At 44.2% G+C, this 21,550-nt stretch overlaps 1 protein-coding gene across 1 annotated transcript in view; it reads right to left on the bottom strand.

Annotated features, from left to right (window-relative positions):
- Positions 1 to 434: 434 nt before the first annotated feature.
- Positions 435 to 21,550, bottom strand: part of LOC121534174 (lipoma-preferred partner homolog) — a 421,644-nt gene continuing 400,528 nt past the window's right edge. The window contains exons 13-15 of the mRNA XM_041840707.2: positions 12,609 to 12,787; positions 10,951 to 11,071; positions 435 to 751 (exon numbers count right to left, since the gene is read on the bottom strand). Coding sequence (XP_041696641.1) covers positions 623 to 751; positions 10,951 to 11,071; positions 12,609 to 12,787 — 429 coding nt within the window. The 3' untranslated portion in view covers positions 435 to 622. The remainder of the gene's footprint in view (positions 752 to 10,950; positions 11,072 to 12,608; positions 12,788 to 21,550) is intronic.

Here is a 21,550-nt window from a genome sequence, read left to right as displayed (position 1 = left end):
ATGTGTGTGTGTGTATCTGAATGTGTGTTTGTCTCTGTATGTGTGTGTGTGTGTATCTGAATGTATGCATGTCTCTGTATGTGTGTGTGTGTGTGTATCTGAATGTGTGTATGTCTCTGTATGTGTGTGTGTGTGTGTATCTGAATGTGTGCATGTCTCTGTATGTGTGTGTGTGTGTGTATCTGAATGTATGCATGTCTCTGTATGTGTGTGTGTGTATCTGAATGTGTGTTTGTCTCTGTATGTGTGTGTGTGTGTATCTGAATGTGTGCATGTCTCTGTATGTGTGTGTGTGTATCTGAATGTGTGCATGTCTCTGTATGTGTGTGTGTGTGTGTATCTGAATGTGTGTATGTCTCTGTATGTGTGTGTGTGTGTGTATCTGAATGTGTGCATGTCTCTGTATGTGTGTGTGTGTGTGTATCTGAATGTATGCATGTCTCTGTATGTGTGTGTGTGTGTATCTGAATGTATGCATGTCTCTGTATGTGTGTGTGTGTGTGTTGGGCTGAAGAGCTAGCAGCTAGCAGGGTATCTGGGTATCTGGGGGTCTGAAGGGCAGCCAGACAGCCAGAAGGCAGGGCTGGGGGAGCAGCTAGCAGGGTATCTGGGTATCTGGGGTTCAGAGGTCGGTGGTAGACTTGGCGGTCAGGGCCTGGATACGGCTGGCGTTACAGCTCTTGCAGAGGACATGGCCGTCCAGAGGGTAACAGCCCTGGTTGTCCCCTTCAGACAGCAGAGAGCCACAGTCCTGAAGAGAGATACACACACACACACACACACACACACACACACACACACACACACACACACACACACACACACACAAGACACACAATCACAGAGAGACACACAGACACACAGAGAGACACACAGAGAGACACACAGACACACAGAAACACACACACACACACAGACACACAGACACACAGAAACACACACATACACACACACAGACACACACACAATGTCATGATATGGATACACACACCTGCGCATCACACACACACACACAATGTCTACACACAGGCACGCACACACACGGTCCTGAAACACGTGAACAAAGACAGAGATTGTGAGTCTGTGTGCTTGGCTTGGATACACACAGGGAACAAAGCTGTGCTTGGCTTGGAAACACACAGGGAACAAAGCTGTGCTTGGCTTGGAAACACACAGGGAACAAAGCTGTGCTTGGCTTGGAAACACACAGGGAACAAAGCTGTGCTTGGCTTGGAAACACACAGGGAACAAAGCTGTGCTTGGCTTGGATACACACAGGGAACAAAGCTGTGCTTGGCTTGGAAACACACAGGGAACAAAGCTGTGCTTGGCTTGGATACACACAGGGAACAAAGCTGTGCTTGGCTTGGAAACACACAGGGAACAAAGCTGTGCTTGGCTTGGAAACACACAGGGAACAAAGCTGTGCTTGGCTTGGAAACACACAGGGAACAAAGCTGTGCTTGGCTTGGATACACACAGGTAACAAAGCTGTGCTTGGCTTGGATATACACAGGGAACAAAGCTGTGCTTGGCTAGGCTTGGAGTGGATGGCTGGGAATAGATCCCGCCACAATGCTTTATCATACATTATACATGGAGGTGGGGACATTATCATACATTATACATGGAGGTTAGGACATTATCATACATTATACAGTGCCTTCGGAAAGTATTCAGACCCCTTGACTTTTTCCACATTTTGTTACGTTACAGCCTTATTCGAAAATGGATTAAATTGTTTTTTCCGCCTCATCAATCTAAACACAATACCCCATAATGACAAAGCAAAAACAGATTTTTATGAAATTCTTGCAAATGTATGAAAAATAAAAAAACGGAAATATCCCATTTACATAAGTATTCAGACCCTTTACTCAGTACTTTGTTGAGTCTTCTTAGGTACAGTGAGGGAAAAAAGTATTTGATCCCTTGCTGATTTTGTAAGTTTGCCCACTGACAAAGACATGATCAGTCTATAATTTTAATGGTAGGTTTATTTGAACAGTGAGAGACAGAATAACAACAACAAAATCCAGAAAAACGCATGTCAAAAATGTTATAAATTGACTTGCATTTTGATGAGGGAAATAAGTATTTGACCCCCTCTCAATCAGAAAGATTTCTGGCTCCCATGTGTCTTTTATACACGTAACGAGCTGAGATTAGGAGCACACTCTTAAAGGGAGTGCTCCTAATCTCAGCTTGTTACCTGTATAAAAGACACCTGTCCACAGAAGCAATCAATCAATCAGATTCCAAACTCTCCACCATGGCCAAGACCAAAGACCTCTCCAAGGATGTCAGGGACCTACACAAGGCTGGAATGGGCTACAAGACCATCGCCAAGCAGCTTGGTGAGAAGGTGACAACAGTTGGTGCGTTTATTCGCAAATGGAAGAAACACAAAAGAACTGTCAATCTCCCTCGGCCTGGGGCTCCATGCAAGATCTCACCTCGTGGAGTTGCAATGATCATGAGAACGGTGAGGAATCAGCCCAGAACTACACGGGAGGATCTTGTCAATGATCTCAAGGCAGCTGGGACCATAGTCACCAAGAAAACAATTGGTAACACACTACGCCGTGAAGAACTGAAATCCTGCAGCGCCCGCAAGGTCCCTCTGCTCAAGAAAGCACATATACAGGGCCGTCTGAAGTTTGCCAATGAACATCTGAATGATTCAGAGGAGAACTGGGTGAAAGTGTTGTGGTCAGATGAGACCAAAATCGAGCTCTTTGGCATCAACTCAACTCGCCGTGTTTGGAGGAGGAGGAATTCTGCCTATGACCCCAAGAACACCATCCCCACCGTCAAACATGGAGGTGGAAACATTATGCTTTGGGGGTGTTTTTCTGCTAAGGGGACAGGACAACTTCACCGCATCAAAGGGACGATGGACGGGGCCATGTACCGTCAAATCTTGGGTGAGAACCTCCTTCCCTCAGCCAGGGCATTGAAAATGGGTCGTGGATGGGTATTCCAGCAAGACAATGACCCAAAACACACGGCCAAGGTAACTAAGGCCTCCCGAGTGGCACAGTGGTCTAAGGCACTGCATCGCAGTGCTAGCTGTGCCACTAGAGATCCTGGTTCGTATCCAGGCTCTGTTGTTGCCGGCCGGGACCGGGAGACCCATGGGGCGGCGCACAATTGGCCCAGCGTCGTCCAGGGTAGGGGAGGGAATGGCCGGCAGGGATGTAGCTCAGTTGGTAGAGCATGGCGTTTGCAACGCCAGGGTTGTGGGTTCGATTCCCACGGGGGGCCAGTATGAAAAATAATGTATGCACTCACTAACTGTAAGTCGCTCTGGATAAGAGCGTCTGCTAAATTACTAAAATGTAAATGTAAAGGAGTGGCTCTAGAAGAAGCACATTAAGGTCCTGGAGTGGCCTAGCCAGTCTCCAGACCTTAATCCCATAGAAAATCTGTGGAGGGAGCTGAAGGTTCGAGTTGCCAAACGTCAGCCTCGAAACCTTAATGACTTGGAGAAGATCTGCAAAGAGGAGTGGGACAAAATCCCTCCTGAGATGTGTGCAAACCTGGTGGCCAACTATAAGAAACGTCTGACCTCTGTGATTGCCAACAAGGGTTTTGCCAACAAGTACTAAGTCATGTTTTGCAGAGGGGTCAAATACTTATTTCCCTCATTAAAATGCAATCAATTTATAACATTTTTGACATGCGTTTTTCTGGATTTTTTTGTTGTTATTCTGTCTCTCACTGTTCAAATAAACCTACCATTAAAATTATAGACTGATCATGTCTTTGTCAGTGTGCAAACGTACAAAATCAGCAGGGGATCAAATACTTTTTTCCCTCACTGTATGACCCTACAAGCTTGGCACACCTGTATTTAGGGAGTTTCTCCCATTCTTCCCTGCAGATCCTTTCAAGCTCTGTCAGGTTGGATGGGGAGCGTCGCTGCACAGCTATTTTCAGGTCTCTCCAGAGATGTTCGATCGGGTTCAAGTCCGGGCCACTCAAGGACATTCAGAGACTTGTCCCGAAGCCACTCCTGCATTGTATTGGCTGTGTGCTTAGGGTCGTTGTCCTGTTGGAAGGTGAACCTTCTCCCCAGTCTGAGGTACTGAGCGCTCTGGAGCAGGTTTTCATCAAGCATCTCTCTGTACTTCACTCCGTTCATCTTTCCCTCGATCTTGACTAGTCTCCCAGTCCCTGCCGCTGAAAAACATCCCCACAGCATGATGCTGCCACCACCATGCTTCAACGTAGGGATGGTGCCAGGTTTCCTCCAGACGTGACGCTTGGCATTCAGGACAAAGAGTTCAATCTTTGTTTCATCAGACCAGAGAATCTTGTTTCTCATGGTCTGAGAGTCTTTAGGTGCCTTTTGGCAAACTCCAAGCGGGCTGTCATATGCCTTTTACTGAGGAGTGGCTTCTGTCTGGCCACTCTACCATAAAGGCCTGATTGGTGGAGTGCTGCAGAGATGGTTGTCCTTCTGGAAGGTTCTCCCATCTCCACAGAGGAACTCTGGAGCTCTGTCAGAATGACCATTGGGTTCTTGGTCACCTCCCTGACCAAGACCCTTCTCCCCCGATTGCTCAGTTTGGCCGGGCGGCCAGCTCTAGAAAGAGTCTGGGTGGTTCCAAACTTCTTCCATTTAAGATGAAGGCCACTGTGTTCTTGGGGACCTTCAATGCTGCAGAAATGATTTGGTACCCTTCCCCAGATCTGTACCTCGACACAATCCTGTCTCTGAGCTCTACGGACAAATCGATTTGACCTAATGGCTTGGTATTTGCTCTGACATGCACTGTCAACGGTGGGACCTTATATAGACAGGTGTGTGCCTTTCCAAATCATGTCCAATCAATTGAATTTACCACAGGTGGACTCCAATCAAGTTGTAGAAACATCTCAAGGATGACCAATGGAAACAGGATTCCCCATTAGCTCAATTTCGAGTCTCATTGCAAAGGGTCTGAATACTTATGTAAATAAGGTATTTATGTTTTCTTTAAACCTGTTTTCGCTTTGTCATTATGGGGTATTGTGTGTAGATTGATGAGGATTTTGTTTTATTTAATCCATTTTATAATAAGGCTGTAACGTAACAAAATGTGGAAAAAGTCAAGGGGTCTTTCCGAAGGCACTGTATATGGAGGCTAGGACATTATCACACATTATACATGGAGGTTAGGACATTATCATACATTATACATGGGGGTTAGGACATACGGACATAGTACATACAGTAGGAACATACAAACACACACCTCACAGTGGTAACACTGTAAAGTAGAGACACACCTCACAGTGGTAACACTGTAAAGTAGATACACACCTCACAGTGGTAACACTGTAAAGTAGATACACACCTCACAGTGGTAACACTGTAAAGTAGATACACACCTCACAGCGGTAACACTGTAAAGTAGATACACACCTCACAGTGGTAACACTGTAAAGTAGATACACACCTCACAGTGGTAACACTGTAAAGTAGATACACACCTCACAGTGGTAACACTGTAAAGTAGATACACACCTCACAGTGGTAACACTGTAAAGTAGATACACACATCACAGTGGTAACACTGTAAAGTAGATACACACCCCACAGTGGTAACACTGTAAAGTAGATACACACCTCACAGTGGTAACACTGTAAAGTAGATACATACCTCACAGTGGTAACACTGTAAAGTATATACACACCTCACAGTGGTAACAATGTAAAGTAGATACACACCTCACAGTGGTAACACTGTAAAGTAGATACACACCTCACAGTGGTAACACTGTATATACACACCTCACAGTGGTAACACTGTAAAGTAGATACACACCTCACAGTGGTAACACTGTAAAGTAGATACACACCTCACAGTGGTAACACTGTAAAGTAGATACACACCTCACAGTGGTAACACTGTAAAGTAGATACATACCTCACAGTGGTAACACTGTAAAGTAGATACACACCTCACAGTGGTAACACTGTAAAGTAGATAGACACCTCACAGTGGTAACACTGTAAAGTAGATACACACCTCACAGTGGTAACACTGTAAAGTAGATACACACCTCACAGTGGTAACACTGTAAAGTAGATACACACCTCACAGTGGTAACACTGTATATACACACCTCACAGTGGTAACACTGTAAAGTAGATACACACCTCACAGTGGTAACACTGTAAAGTAGATACACACCTCACAGTGGTAACACTGTAAAGTAGATACACACCTCACAGTGGTAACACTGTAAAGTAGATACACACCTCACAGTGGTAACACTGTAAAGTAGATACACACCTCACAGCGGTAACACTGTAAAGTAGATACACACCTCACAGTGGTAACACTGTAAAGTAGATACACACCTCACAGTGGTAACACTGTAAAGTAGATACACACCTCACAGTGGTAACACTGTAAAGTAGATACACACCTCACAGTGGTAACACTGTAAAGTAGATACACACATCACAGTGGTAACACTGTAAAGTAGATACACACCCCACAGTGGTAACACTGTAAAGTAGATACACACCTCACAGTGGTAACACTGTAAAGTAGATACATACCTCACAGTGGTAACACTGTAAAGTATATACACACCTCACAGTGGTAACAATGTAAAGTAGATACACACCTCACAGTGGTAACACTGTAAAGTAGATACACACCTCACAGTGGTAACACTGTATATACACACCTCACAGTGGTAACACTGTAAAGTAGATACACACCTCACAGTGGTAACACTGTAAAGTAGATACACACCTCACAGTGGTAACACTGTAAAGTAGATACACACCTCACAGTGGTAACACTGTAAAGTAGATACATACCTCACAGTGGTAACACTGTAAAGTAGATACACACCTCACAGTGGTAACACTGTAAAGTAGATAGACACCTCACAGTGGTAACACTGTAAAGTAGATACACACCTCACAGTGGTAACACTGTAAAGTAGATACACACCTCACAGTGGTAACACTGTAAAGTAGATACACACCTCACAGTGGTAACACTGTATATACACACCTCACAGTGGTAACACTGTAAAGTAGATACACACCTCACAGTGGTAACACTGTAAAGTAGATACACACCTCACAGTGGTAACACTGTAAATTAGATACACACCTCACAGTGGTAACACTGTAAAGTAGATACATACCTCACAGTGGTAACACTGTAAAGTAGATACATACCTCACAGTGGTAACACTGTAAAGTAGATACACACCTCACAGTGGTAACACTGTAAAGTAGATACACACCTCACAGTGGTAACACTGTAAAGTAGATACACACCACACAGTGGTAACACTGTAAAGTAGATACACACCTCACAGCAGTAACACTGTAAAGTAGATACACACCTCACAGTGGTTACACTGTATATACACACCTCACAGTGGTAACACTGTAAAGTAGATACACACCTCACAGCGGTAACACTGTAGATACACACCTCACAGTGGTAACACTGTAGATACACACCTCACAGCGGTAACACTGTAAAGTAGATACACACCTCACAGTGGTAACACTGTAAAGTAGATACACACCTCACAGTGGTAACACTGTAAAGTAGATACACACCTCACAGTGGTAACACTGTAAAGTAGATACACACCTCACAGTGGTAACACTGTATATACACACCTCACAGTGGTAACACTGTAAAGTAGATACACACCTCACAGTGGTAACACTGTAAAGTAGATACATACCTCACAGTGGTAACACTGTAAAGTAGATACATACCTCACAGTGGTAACACTGTATATACACACCTCACAGTGGTAACACTGTAAAGTAGATACACACCTCACAGTGGTAACACTGTAAAGTAGATACACACCTCACAGTGGTAACACTGTAAAGTATATACATACCTCACAGTGGTAACACTGTAAAGTAGATACACACCTCACAGTGGTAACACTGTAAAGTAGATACACACCTCACAGTGGTAACACTGTAAAGTAGATACACACCTCACAGTGGTAACACTGTAAAGTAGATACACACCTCACAGTGGTAACACTGTAAAGTAGATACATACCTCACAGTGGTAACACTGTAAAGTAGATACATACCTCACAGTGGTAACACTGTAAAGTAGATACACACCTCACAGTGGTAACACTGTAAAGTAGATACACACCTCACAGCAGTAACACTGTAAAGTAGATACACACCTCACAGTGGTTACACTGTATATACACACCTCACAGTGGTAACACTGTAAAGTAGATACACACCTCACAGCGGTAACACTGTAGATACACACCTCACAGTGGTAACACTGTAGATACACACCTCACAGCGGTAACACTGTAAAGTAGATACACACCTCACAGTGGTAACACTGTAAAGTAGATACATACCTCACAGTGGTAACACTGTAAAGTAGATACACACCTCACAGTGGTAACACTGTAAAGTAGATACACACCTCACAGTGGTAACACTGTATATACACACCTCACAGTGGTAACACTGTAAAGTAGATACACACCTCACAGTGGTAACACTGTAAAGTAGATACATACCTCACAGTGGTAACACTGTAAAGTAGATACATACCTCACAGTGGTAACACTGTATATACACACCTCACAGTGGTAACACTGTAAAGTAGATACACACCTCACAGTGGTAACAGTGTAAAGTAGATACACACCTCACAGTGGTAACACTGTAAAGTAGATACACACCTCACAGTGGTAACACTGTAAAGTATATACACACCTCACAGTGGTAACACTGTAAAGTAGATACACACCTCACAGCGGTAACACTGTAAAGTAGATACACACCTCACAGTGGTAACACTGTAAAGTAGATACACACCTCACAGTGGTAACACTGTAAAGTAGATACACACCTCACAGTGGTAACACTGTATATACACACCTCACAGTGGTAACACTGTAAAGTGGATACACACATTTCACAGTGGTAACACTGTAAAGTAGATACATACCTCACAGTGGTAACACTGTAAAGTAGATACAAACCTCACAGTGGTAACACTGTAAAGTAGATACACACCTCACAGTGGTTACACTGTATATACACACCTCACAGTGGTAACACTGTAAAGTAGATACACACCTCACAGCGGTAACACTGTAGATAGACACCTCACAGTGGTAACACTGTAGATACACACCTAACAGCGGTAACACTGTAAAGTAGATACACACCTCACAGTGGTAACACTGTAAAGTAGATACACACCTCACAGTGGTAACACTGTAAAGTAGATACACACCTCACAGTGGTAACACTGTATATACACACCTCACAGTGGTAACACTGTAAAGTAGATACACACCTCACAGTGGTAACACTGTAAAGTAGATACATACCTCACAGTGGTAACACTGTAAAGTAAATACATACCTCACAGTGGTAACACTGTAAAGTAGATACATACCTCACAGTGGTAACACTGTAAAGTAGATACATACCTCACAGTGGTAACACTGTAAAGTATATACACACCTCACAGTGGTAACACTGTAAAGTAGATACACACCTCACAGCGGTAACACTGTAAAGTAGATACACACCTCACAGTGGTAACACTGTAAAGTAGATACACACCTCACAGTGGTAACACTGTATATACACACCTCACAGTGGTAACACTGTAAAGTGGATACACACATTTCACAGTGGTAACACTGTAAAGTAGATACATACCTCACAGTGGTAACACTGTAAAGTAGATACACACCTCACAGTGGTAACACTGTAAAGTAGATACACACCTCACAGTGGTAACACTGTATATACACACCTCACAGTGGTAACACTGTAAAGTGGATACACACATTTCACAGTGGTAACACTGTAAAGTAGATACATACCTCACAGTGGTAACACTGTAAAGTAGATACACACCTCACAGTGGGAACACTGTAAAGTAGATACACACCTCACAGTGGTAACACTGTAAAGTAGATACATACCTCACAGTGGTAACACTGTAAAGTAGATACACACCTCACAGTGGTAACACTGTAAAGTAGATACACACCTCACAGCGGTAACACTGTAAAGTAGATACACACATTTCACAGTGGTAACACTGTATATACACACCTCACAGCGGTAACACTGTAAAGTAGATACACACCTCACAGTGGTAACACTGTAAAGTATATACACACCTCACAGTGGTAACACTGTAAAGTAGATACATACCTCACAGCGGTAACACTGTATATACACACCTCACAGTGGTAACACTGTAAAGTAGATACACACCTCACAGTGGTAACACTGTAAAGTAGATACACACCTCACAGTGGTAACACTGTAAAGTAGATACATACCTCACAGTGGTAACACTGTAAAGTAGATACACACCTAACAGTGGTAACACTGTAAAGTAGATACACACCTCACAGTGGTAACACTGTAAAGTAGATACACACCTCACAGTGGTAACACTGTAAAGTAGATACACACCTCACAGTGGTAACACTGTAAAGTAGATACACACCTCACAGTGGTAACACTGTAAAGTAGATACACACCTCACAGTGGTAACACTGTAAAGTAGATACATACCTCACAGCGGTAACACTGTAAAGTAGATACACACCTCACAGTGGTAACACTGTAAAGTAGATACATACCTCACAGTGGTAACACTGTAAAGTAGATACACACCTAACAGTGGTAACACTGTAAAGTAGATACACACCTAACAGTGGTAACACTGTAAAGTAGATACACACCTCACAGTGGTAACACTGTAAAGTAGATACATACCTCACAGCGGTAACACTGTAAAGTAGATACACACCTAACTGTGGTAACACTGTAAAGTAGATACACACCTCACAGTGGTAACACTGTAAAGTAGATACATACCTCACAGCGGTAACACTGTAAAGTAGATACACACCTCACAGTGGTAACACTGTAAAGTAGATACATACCTCACAGCGGTAACACTGCACGTGGAAGTCTCGGTCCAAGGCCACGATACGAACAGTCTCCTCCTGGCCTGGAGCTGGCATGATGGGCTCAGAACACACACAGCAACGAGGGGCAAACTTCCTAATGGGGAGGAGGGGAGAGACAGAGGGGAGAGACAGAGGGGAGGGGGAGAGAGAGAGGGAGGGGGAGAGAGAGGAGAGAGAGACGGGGGGAGGTGGAGAGAGAGAGGGGAAGGGGAGAGAGAGGAGAGAGAGACGGGGGGAGGGGGAGAGAGAGAGGGGAGGGGGAGAGAGAGGAGAGAGAGACGGGGAGGTGGAGAGAGAGAGGGGAGGGGGAGAGAGAGGAGAGAGAGACGGGGGAGGTGGAGAGAGAGAGGGGAGGGGGAGAGAGAGGAGAGAGAGACGGGGGAGGTGGAGAGAGAGGGGAGGGGAGAGAGAGGAGAGAGAGACGGGGGAGGTGGAGAGAGAGAGGGGAGGGGGAGAGAGAGGAGAGAGAGACGGGGGAGGTGGAGAGAGAGAGATGAGGGGAAGAGAGACAGAGGAGAGGGGGAGAGAGACAGAGGGGAGGGAGAGAGAGAGTGTGAGAGAGAGAGAGAGAGTGAGAGAGAGAGAGCGAGAGAGAGAGTTTGTGAGAGAGAGAGAGAGAGAGAGAGAGAGAGAGAGAGAGAGAGAGAGAGAGAGAGAGAGAGAGAGAGAGAGAGAGAGAGAGAGAGAGAGAGAGAGAGAGAGAGAGAGAGAGAGAGAAAACATTTCAATGTACATTTTAATACAAATAAACTGTGTATTCAACTACTGATATTCTAACTTCAGGTCACTGAAATAAAGTCATATAGGGAACACCTACAGGTGGAATAGGTCTCTCTAACAAGAAGACCCATGAGGAAGTGAAGACAGCTCCTATCAGGTGATTGGAGGTGAGGCCTAATGAATGGCTCAGAAGCAAGAAGTGAAGGAGGAAGTGAGGTGGGTGGTGGCTTGGTGATTGGCTCAGAACCAGGAAGTGAGGCGGGTGGTGGCTTTGTGATTGGCTCAGAACCAAGAATTGAGGTGGGTGGTGGCTTTGTGATTGGTCAGAAGCAGGAAGTGAGGTGGGTGGTGGGTTGGTGAAAACAGCCTCATCTGTTCGTCAACACAAAGGGTGCAATCCTCTGCCCAGGCGTTGCTGACGTATGCCAAATATTACAACACCTGGATAGGTATTTAACCTATCAGCTAACCACATCATATGTTACAGCAATCTGTCAGTCGATGACACAGACCATGACGTGGCACATAACCATTGGTTGATGCGTGCAACGTCTGAGCAGGGAAACGCGAACAAAGACTGCTTTGTTGAATTCAGGCTTGTCCCCCCCTTAAGTGGAGTTGGTAGAAAGTGAATATTTCCGGTTTTCAGGGATACAGTATTTTCAACCTAACTTCCGTTTCCCCTGAAAAAACCGAAGCGTTTGTCATGAGGAGTTAACCATCAGGTTTTTTTTTACAGTCACAACACAAGACTCATTCACTTTCTGAACGTGAGGTTAGCCGTTTTTACTTCTGTTTCTCTTCATAACTGGGGGTTAATGTACAGGCTATTTATTAGCCAATAAAATCAACATCCTTGGGTGTGTGTGTGTCCCTCTGTGTGAGTTTGTGTTTGCGGCAGCCCCCCTTACTTGTGGAAGTCCTCGATGCAGTGTATGTGGTTGGCAGCGTCCACAGTGAAGGGTATGCCGTCCAGGCTGCGTTGGCACACCACACAGGTGAAGCAGTGTGGGTGGTAGGCCTTCCCTGTGGCCCGCAGGATCCGCTCCATGATGGGTTTACTGCAGATGTTACAGGACTCCAGGGTGTTCTGAAACACACACAGACAACAGTTTTGTCAATAAAAGGAAAAGGTCTCTTTCAATAACAGAAAACTCAGAGGCATTGTCATACGTGTGATGTGGAGATGTGGAGATCTGGAGAACATGTGATGTGGAGAACATGTGATGTGGAGATGTGGAGAACATGAGATGTGGAGATGTGGAGAACATGAGATGTGGAAATGTGGAGAACATGAAATGTGGAAATGTGGAGAACATGAGATGTGGAGATGTGGAGAACATGAGATGTGGAGATGTGGAGAACATGAGATGTGGAGAACATGAGATGTGGAGATGTGGAGAACATGAGATGTGGAAATGTGGAGAACATGAAATGTGGAAATGTGGAGAAAATGAGATGTGGAGTTTTGGAAAAACATGAGATGTGGAGAACATGTGATGTGGAGATGTGGAGAATGTGTGATGTGGAGAACGTGTGATGTGGAGAATATGTGATGTGGAGAACATGTGATGTGGAGAACATGTGATGTGGAGAATGTGATTTGGAGATGTGGAGAACATGAGATGTGGAGATGTGGAGAACATGAAATGTGGAAATGTGGAGAACATGAAATGTGGAAATGTGGAGAAAATGAGATGTGGAGTTCTGGAAAAACATGAGATGTGGAGATGTGGAGAACATGAGATGTGGAGAACATGTGATGTGGAGAATGTGTGATGTGGAGATACAGCCTGGGATCGAACCTGGGTCTGTAGTGACGCCTCTAGCACGGCGATGCAGTTCCTTAGACCGCTGCGCCACTCGGGAGGCCCATTTAACATTATTTGTGAATGACTACCTCATCTCTGTACTCCACACATACAATTATCTGTAAGATCCCTCAGTCATGCAGTGAATTTCAAACACAGATTCAACCACAAAGACCAGGGACGTTTCCAATGCCTCCTGGTCCAGAGTGTGTCTCTATGTTAGTGGTTCTGGTCCAGAGTGTGTCTCTATGTTAGTGGTTCTGGTCCAGAGTGTGTCTCTATGTTAGTGGTTCTGGTCCAGAGTGTGTCTCTATGTTAGCGGTTCTGGTCCAGAGTGTGTCTCTATGTTAGTGGTTCTGGTCCAGAGTGTTTCTCTATAACAACAATCCAAAAAACAGAGACGTTTCACCAGGCTTTGTGATGACTGCAGGTTACAGGATACAGGATACAGGGCTGTTGTGCTGTCCTGACATTCTCTCTCTCTCTCTCTGTCTCTGTCTCTCTCTCTCTATCTCTCTATCTCTCTCTCTCTCTGTCTCTCTCTCTCTCTCTCTCTCTCTCTCTCTCTGTCTCTCTCTCTCTATCTCTGTCTCTCTCTCTCTCTCTCTCTGTCTCTCTCTCTCTCTGTCACTCTCTCTCTGTCTCTCTCTCTCTATCTCTCTCTCTCTCTCTCTCTCTCTCTCTCTCTCTCTCTCTCTCTCTCTCTCTCTCTCTCTCTCTCTCTCTCTCTCTCTCTCTCTCTCTGTCTCTCTCTCTCTCTGTCACTCTCTCTCAAACCCAAACACAGTTGTTTTTCACCCGCCTAGCGACCGCCGTTCCCCCCCTCTCTGATTGGTGAGTGGGTCAGAGGGAGCTGTAAATACTTCCACTTTGTGATGAATGCAGGTTTTCCTCCTCCAAGCTGGCAGGCTCGCTGGGCAGGCGGCCCGCAGGGGGACGTGGCTGCCCCATCCAACTCTGACTGACATCAGACATCCCTCTCCTTAATATCTACTCTAGGCTGCCGTTTGTTACTCCAATATTTCATAAATAATGATTGGCTCTGCAATTACAGGGGACTGGAGGTGGGGAGGGAGGGAGGGAGGGGAGGGCAGGGAAGGAGATATCATCAATTAGCTGACTGATAGGCCATGTGATTGGCTGATGGGCGGGGGGGGGGGCTGTGCTGTGCTCAGGCATTTCCTGGATCTCTCTATCCACATTTCTCTCTCTACCTCTGCCACTGCCTCTCTCTCTCTCCGTCTCTCTACCGCTCCCTATCTGCCTCGCTCTGCCTCTATCTTTACCTCCCCCCTCTCTCTCTCCCTCTCTGCCTCTCAATCTCTCACTCTCAGTTCAATTCCAATTCAATTCAAAGGGCTTTATTGGCATGGGAAACATATGTTTACATTGCCAAAGTAAACGGAATAGACAATAAACAAAAGGGAAATAAACAAGGGAAACATGAATAAACATTACACTCACAAATCTAAAATAATAAAGACATTTCAAATGTCATATTATGTCTATATACAGTGTTGTAACAATGTGCAAATAGTTAAAGTACAAATGGGAAACTAAATAAACATAAATATGGGTTGTATTTACAATGGTGTTTGTTCTTCACTGGTTGCCCTTTTCTCATGGCAACGTGCCACAAATCTTGCAGCTGTGATGGCACACTGCGGTATTTCACCTAACAGATATGGGAGTTTATCAATGTTTGATTTGTTTTCAAATTCTTTGTGGATCTGTGTAATATGAGGGAAATATGTGTCTCTAATATGGTCATACATTTGGCAGGAGGGTAGGAAGTGCAGCTCAGTTTCCACCTCATTTTGTGGGCAGTGTGCACATAGCCTGTCTTCTCTTGAGAGCCAGGTCTGCCTACGGCGGCCTTTCTCAATAGCAAGGCTATGCTCACTGAGTCTGTACATAATCAAGGATTTTCTTAATTTGGGGTCAGTCACAGTGGTCAGGTATTCTGCCACTGTGTACTCTTTGTTTAGGGCCAGATGGCATTCCGATTTGCTCAGTTTTTTGGTTGATTCTTTCCAGTGTGTCAAATAGTTATCTTTTTGCTTTCTCATGATTTGATTGGGTCTAATTGTGTTGCTATCCTGGGGCTCTGTGAGTTCTGTTTGTGTTTGTGAACAGATCCCTAGAACCAGCTGGCTGAGGGGACTGTTCTCTAGGTTCATCTCTCTGTAGGTTATGGCTTTGTGGGGGAATGTGTGGGCATCACTTCCTTTTAGGTGGTTGTAGAATTTAACAACTAGCAGGTATAGTCCTAATTCTGCTCTGCATGCATTGTTTGGGGTTTGCATTGTACACAAAGTATATTTTTGTAGAATTCTGCATGCAGAGTCTCAATTAGGTGTTTGCCCCATTTTGTATAATTCTAGGTTGGTGAGTGGACCCCAGACCTCACAACCATAGAGGCCAATGGGTCCGATAACTGATTGAAGTAATTTTTGCCAGATCCTAATTGGGATGTTGAGTTTTATGTTCCTTTTGATGGCATAGAAGGCCCTTCTTGCCTTGTCTCTCAGATCGTTCACATCCTTGTGGAAGTCACCTGTGGTGTTGATCTTTATGCCGAGGTAGGTATAATTCTTTGTGTGCTCTAGGGCAACAGTATCTAGATAGAATTTGTATTTTTTTGGAACACCATTATTTTTGTCTTACTGAGATTTACTGTCAGGGCCCAGGTCTGACAGAATCTGTGCAGAAGATCTAGGTGCTGCTGTAGGCCCTCCTTGGTTGGAGACAGAAGCATCAGATCATCTGCAAACAGTAGACATTTGATTTCTGAGTCCAGTAGGGTTAGGCCAGGTGCTGCAGACTGTTCTAGTGCCCTCGCCAATTCATTTATATATATGTTGAAGAGGGTGGGGCTCAAGCTGCATCCCTGTCTCACCCCACGGCCCTGAGGAAAGAAATGTGTGTGTTTTTTGCCAATTTTAACAGCACACTTCTTGTTTGTGTACATTAACTTTATAATGTCATATGCTTTCCCCCAACACTGCTTTCCATCAATTTGTATAGCAGACCCTCATGCAAAATTTAGTCAAAAGCTTTTTTGAAATCAACAAAGCAAGAGAAGACTTTGCCTTTGTTTTGGTTTGTTTGTTTGTCAATTAGGGTGTGCAGGGTGAATACGTGGTCTGTCGTACAGTATTCTGGTAAAAAGCGAAATTGACATTTGCTCAGGACATTGTTTTCACTGAGGAAATGTTGGAGACTGCTGTTGATGATACTGAAGAGGATTTTTCCCGAGATTGCTGCTGAGGCATTTTCTACAGTAATAATTGGGGTAAAATTTGTCTCCACTTTTGTGGATTGGGGTGATCAGGCTTTGGTTCCAAATATTAGGGAAGATGCCAGAGCTGAGGATAATGTTGAAGAGCTTCAGAATGAACATCTGAATTTGTGGTCTGTATATTTTATCATACCATAAACACCACATGCCTTTTTGGGTCGGAGGGATTGTATTTTGTCCTGTAGCTCATCCAATGTAATTCAAGATTCCAGTGGGTTCTGGTAGTCTTTAATAGCTGATAGTTTAGTAAATTATCATGTATATGTTATTGCTCTTGGTTCTTTGTTATATGGCCCAAAAGGTTGGAGAAGTGGTTTATCCATACATCTCCATTTTAGATAGATAGCTCTTCGTGCTGTTGTTTGTTTAGTGTTTTCAAATTTTCCCAGAAGTGATTTGATTCTATGGATTCTTCAATCACAATGAACTGATTTCTGTCATGCTGGTCCTTCTTTTTCCGTAGTGTATTTCTGTATTGTTTTAGTGTTTCACCATAGTGAAGGCATAAGCTAAGGCTTTCTGGTTCTCTGTGTTTTTGGTTGGATAGGTTTCTCAATTTTACGTTTTTCATCAAACCATTTCTCATTGTTGTTAGTTGTCTTAGGTTTTCTGCATGAATTTAAATTTGATATGTTAGCTGATAGGACAAATATAATGTTCAGGCTTCCTACTGCTAAGTTTACACCTTCACTATTGCAGGAAAACATTTTGTCCAGGAAGTTGTCTATGTGGGATTGGATTTGTTGTTGGCCAATAGTTTTTTGGTAGGTTTCTACACTACCCTCCTTCCAGCATTTCTTAATAGTTTGCAGTTTGTTCATCTTCGATGCCTCATGGTTGATTATTGCTCTGTTCAAGTAGACTGTGATTTTGCTGTGATCTGATAGGGGTGTCAGTGGGCTGACTGTGAACGCTCTGAGAGACTCTGGGTTGAGGTCAGTGATAAAGTAGTCTACAGTACTACTGCCAAGAGATGAGCTATAGGTGTACCTACCGTAGGAGTCACTTCGAAGCCTACCATTGACTATGTACATACCCAGCGTACGACAGAGCTGCAGGAGTTGTGACCCGTTTTTGTCGGTTATGTTGTCGTAGTTTAATCTAGGGGGAATATGGGGGAGGGAATGCTGTCACCTCCAGGTTGGTTGATCTCGTCATTAAAGTATGGGGGGACATAGGTAGAACACAGGAGGACATTTCTAGCCAAATGTAAAATGTTCTTGTTTTGATTAATTTAATAGAGTGAGTTAGGTCTGCTCTATACCAGATTAGCGTACCCCCTGACTCCCTTCCCTGTTTCACACCTGTTAGTTTGGTGAATGGGACTACCAGCTCTCTGTAACTTCTCTCTCTCTTTCTCTCTCTCTCTCTCTCTCTCTCTCTCTCTCTCTCTATGCCTCTCTCTCTCTCTCTGCCTCTAAATCTCTCTCTCTCTATGCCTCTCTCTCTCTCTCTCTCTATCTCTGCCTCTCAATCTCTCTCTCTCTCTGCCTCTCAATCTCTCTCTCTCTCTCTCTGCCTCTCTCTCGCTCTCTGCTCCTATTGGCTGGCTGTGCGTAGCGAGCCGGTGGCAGGGTGCCACAGTGTTTTCAAACAGAGCTCGGGGTGCGCTGCAGCGTTATACTCCCTCCCTCCCTCCCTCCCTCCCTCCCTCCCTCCCTACGCCTCACAGCCCGCCTGCTGGGCCCTGCCGTTTCAAATGACACTTCTGTGCCCACTCAGCCACAACATAGAATGAACGTAACACACCACAACCCCCCACACATACTGTAGCTACTGTTCAGTATGGCTGGGGAGCATGCTTAGTGACATTTATAGTCTATATACTATATCAACTTTACAGGCTGTGGTTCACTAGGGATGACAGTGTGAAGCTGCTGTGACACAAATATACGTGTTGTTGGCACAGAGGTCCTGAGTCCCGAATGGCACCCTATTCCATTTATAGTGCACTACTTTTGAACAGGCTCTGGTGCACTATATAGGGAATAGGGTGCCATTTGGGACGTACACAGGGTGAGAGGGCAGATAGAGATAGAGAGAGCAACTGCAGTGTGCATTCTGTTCTCAGTTGATCTATCTGTAGTCTCCTCCTCTGTCTTATTCTCATTGGCTCTCCTCTCCGCTCCGCTCCGCTCCGCCTCCGCTCCGCTCCTCTCCTCTCCTCTCCTCTCCTCTCCTCTCCTGTCCTCTCCTCTCCTCTCCTCTCCTCTCCTCTCCGCTCCTCTCCTCTCCTCTCCTGTCCTCTCCTCTCCTCTCCTCTCCTCTCCTCTCCTCTCCTCCTCTCCTGTCCTCTCCTCTCCTCTCCTCTCCTCTCCTCTCCTCTCCTCTCCTCTCCTCTCCTCTCCTCTCCTCTCCTCTCCTCTCCTCAGGGAATAGAATAGACTACCTTGGCCTTATTTAGCCTAACTGGACCATCTGATCTCACAGCACACGGCTCTTCCAGCCCGCTGTAATCACTACACTACTTAAAACCGGAAGTCTCCTGCCGGATGTCTCCTGATGTCCCCTGCTTGCTTGTCGCACACTTGACTTGAACCTTGTAATGTTCTCTCTGCTCTTTAGCATTGACAATGCATATTCATGTAACACATATGGATAAATGCATACGTGTACGTTTACCAGTGTTTAAGGCAATCATTTTCCCTCTTGAATGTGTTAAGCGCATAAGTTTGGTTCTGACGTCAGAGAGAGCTGGTTGATTCACATTGAGGTTGGATTTGTGGCCTGTATTACAGTTTTTCTCCATTGGTTTGGCTCATTTCTTGAAACAGAAATTACATTCTCAAAACTACATGGACAAACCTCCAAACCACTTGGCAATTGTTCACAACAGAATTGAATTTCTCATTCATTTCATCAAATTGCAAATGTCTAAGTACATGTCTCAATGTCTCAGTACATCTTTGCAAATTATTAAGTACAGGTAGCCTACATTTAGCACAATTTCCAAGTGAATAGATCTTGTTGATCTAAACTGATTGTTGATTCTCAGTCTAATGGTTGTTCGCTCCAAAAACGTGTCAGCGTCATTTCATTGTATAAGTCATCACATGCACAATAGTCTGTTCAATTGTCAAAATTAGTCAAGAACATAATACCATGAATACCATATATGAATCCCTTGGAACATTTGATAAATTTATTACAGCAATTGACAGTCAGGTGAAACTAGAACTTGACTAACGAAGGAGGAGTTTCACACATCTCAGATGACCAATCAAACAGTATGTTTAGTTACCTGACAGGTGCTGTCCATGACTGTGAATGCTGCCAAACATGTATGTAAAGAGCTTGACCATGCAGGACCAGTACAATTTCTGAACATGGAGGCACCTGGCCAAGTAAATGAACAAGGGCAACTGCCTGCTCGAGGAAGAGGAAGAAGAAGAAGAGGAGGAGGAGGAGTAAGGGGTGCGTGGTGGTGGAATAGGGGGAAGAGGCCGAGGAGCACGAAGACACCATGCTGTCCCGGATGAAATTCGGGCCACAATTATAGACCATGTCATCAACCATGGCCTCACAATGGCGGAGGCAGGTCGCCGAGTGCAGCCTAATGTGCCTCGCTCAACAGTCTCCTCCATCATCCAAACCTTTCGCAGGGAAAACAGGTATGTAGTCAGTCAATGATGGAATTATATGTTGTATAGGACAGGACACTGTGCATAGAGCAAGAAATATATTTATTTACATATTTACCTATTCATTTAGTGTGTGTGTGTGATAGGCCTACAGTAATATCTTACCTCAATGGGATGTTATGATACTAAAAATGACAAGAAAAACATTGGAGAAAATAAACTATGGAATAGTTTATTTTCTACAGTATTGATGATACAGTTTACAGTAGTATTCCAGTCACTGTGCAGTGATGCATTAGAATTGTGGTAAAGTTACTGTAAGTAAAACAACAATATAATTACATAGGTAACTCATTCTGTAAGGAATACATAAGGTATACATTACGAATGGAGTGTTGTCCTTTGACTTCTATATCTAGGATTGGACGACAACCTTGCACAGGTGGCAGAGGAAAACTTCTCAATGAACAACAAGAACAAGAGATCTGTAACATGGTGATGGCAAATAATGCCATCACATTGAGACAGATCCGCGCTGCAATCCTACAAGACAATGCCATATTCCAAAATGTCAACTCTATAAGCATCTCCACAATAGACCGGATATTGAAGAAGCATCAGATGACAATGAAGCAAATTTACAGGGTACCATTTGAGAGGAACTCTGATAGAGTGAAAGAGCTGCGGTACCAGTATGTACATGTAAGTCAGTTACTGGTTGTCCATCATTATAACATTTTTACAATTAAGCAGTGGTTCCCAAACTTTTTTGGCTTCAGTACCCACTTTACCTGATTTGTGTATCCAGGTAATCCAGGTATGGAAGTATTTGATTTATCTGACTTCAACATTTCGCCTAAAAACTGCAGCTTACTGTATGATGCAATTATCATTATAATCCTTATTTTGAAGAATATAACATACAATAAGAAAAGGGGTCAAAGAGCTGCAATTAGTGCCTCCCATGTAAATCTATCTAATACTGTGGGTTTTACTGTAACATTTCAGTAAGTCTAGTCATTGATGATTTCCCCCTCCCCTTTCTGTCAAATACCCCTGTAGTACCTCTGCATAGGGGTACATGTACCCCAGGTTTGGAACCACTGGAGTAGTGGCCAGTAGTATATTGAACTTGTGGAGAACATAGAACATTCCTATGT

Source organism: Coregonus clupeaformis, unplaced genomic scaffold, assembly GCF_020615455.1.
Source record: "Coregonus clupeaformis isolate EN_2021a unplaced genomic scaffold, ASM2061545v1 scaf0008, whole genome shotgun sequence".
NCBI lineage: Eukaryota > Metazoa > Chordata > Actinopteri > Salmoniformes > Salmonidae > Coregonus > Coregonus clupeaformis.
This window is presented reverse-complemented; position numbering and strand designations above follow the sequence as displayed.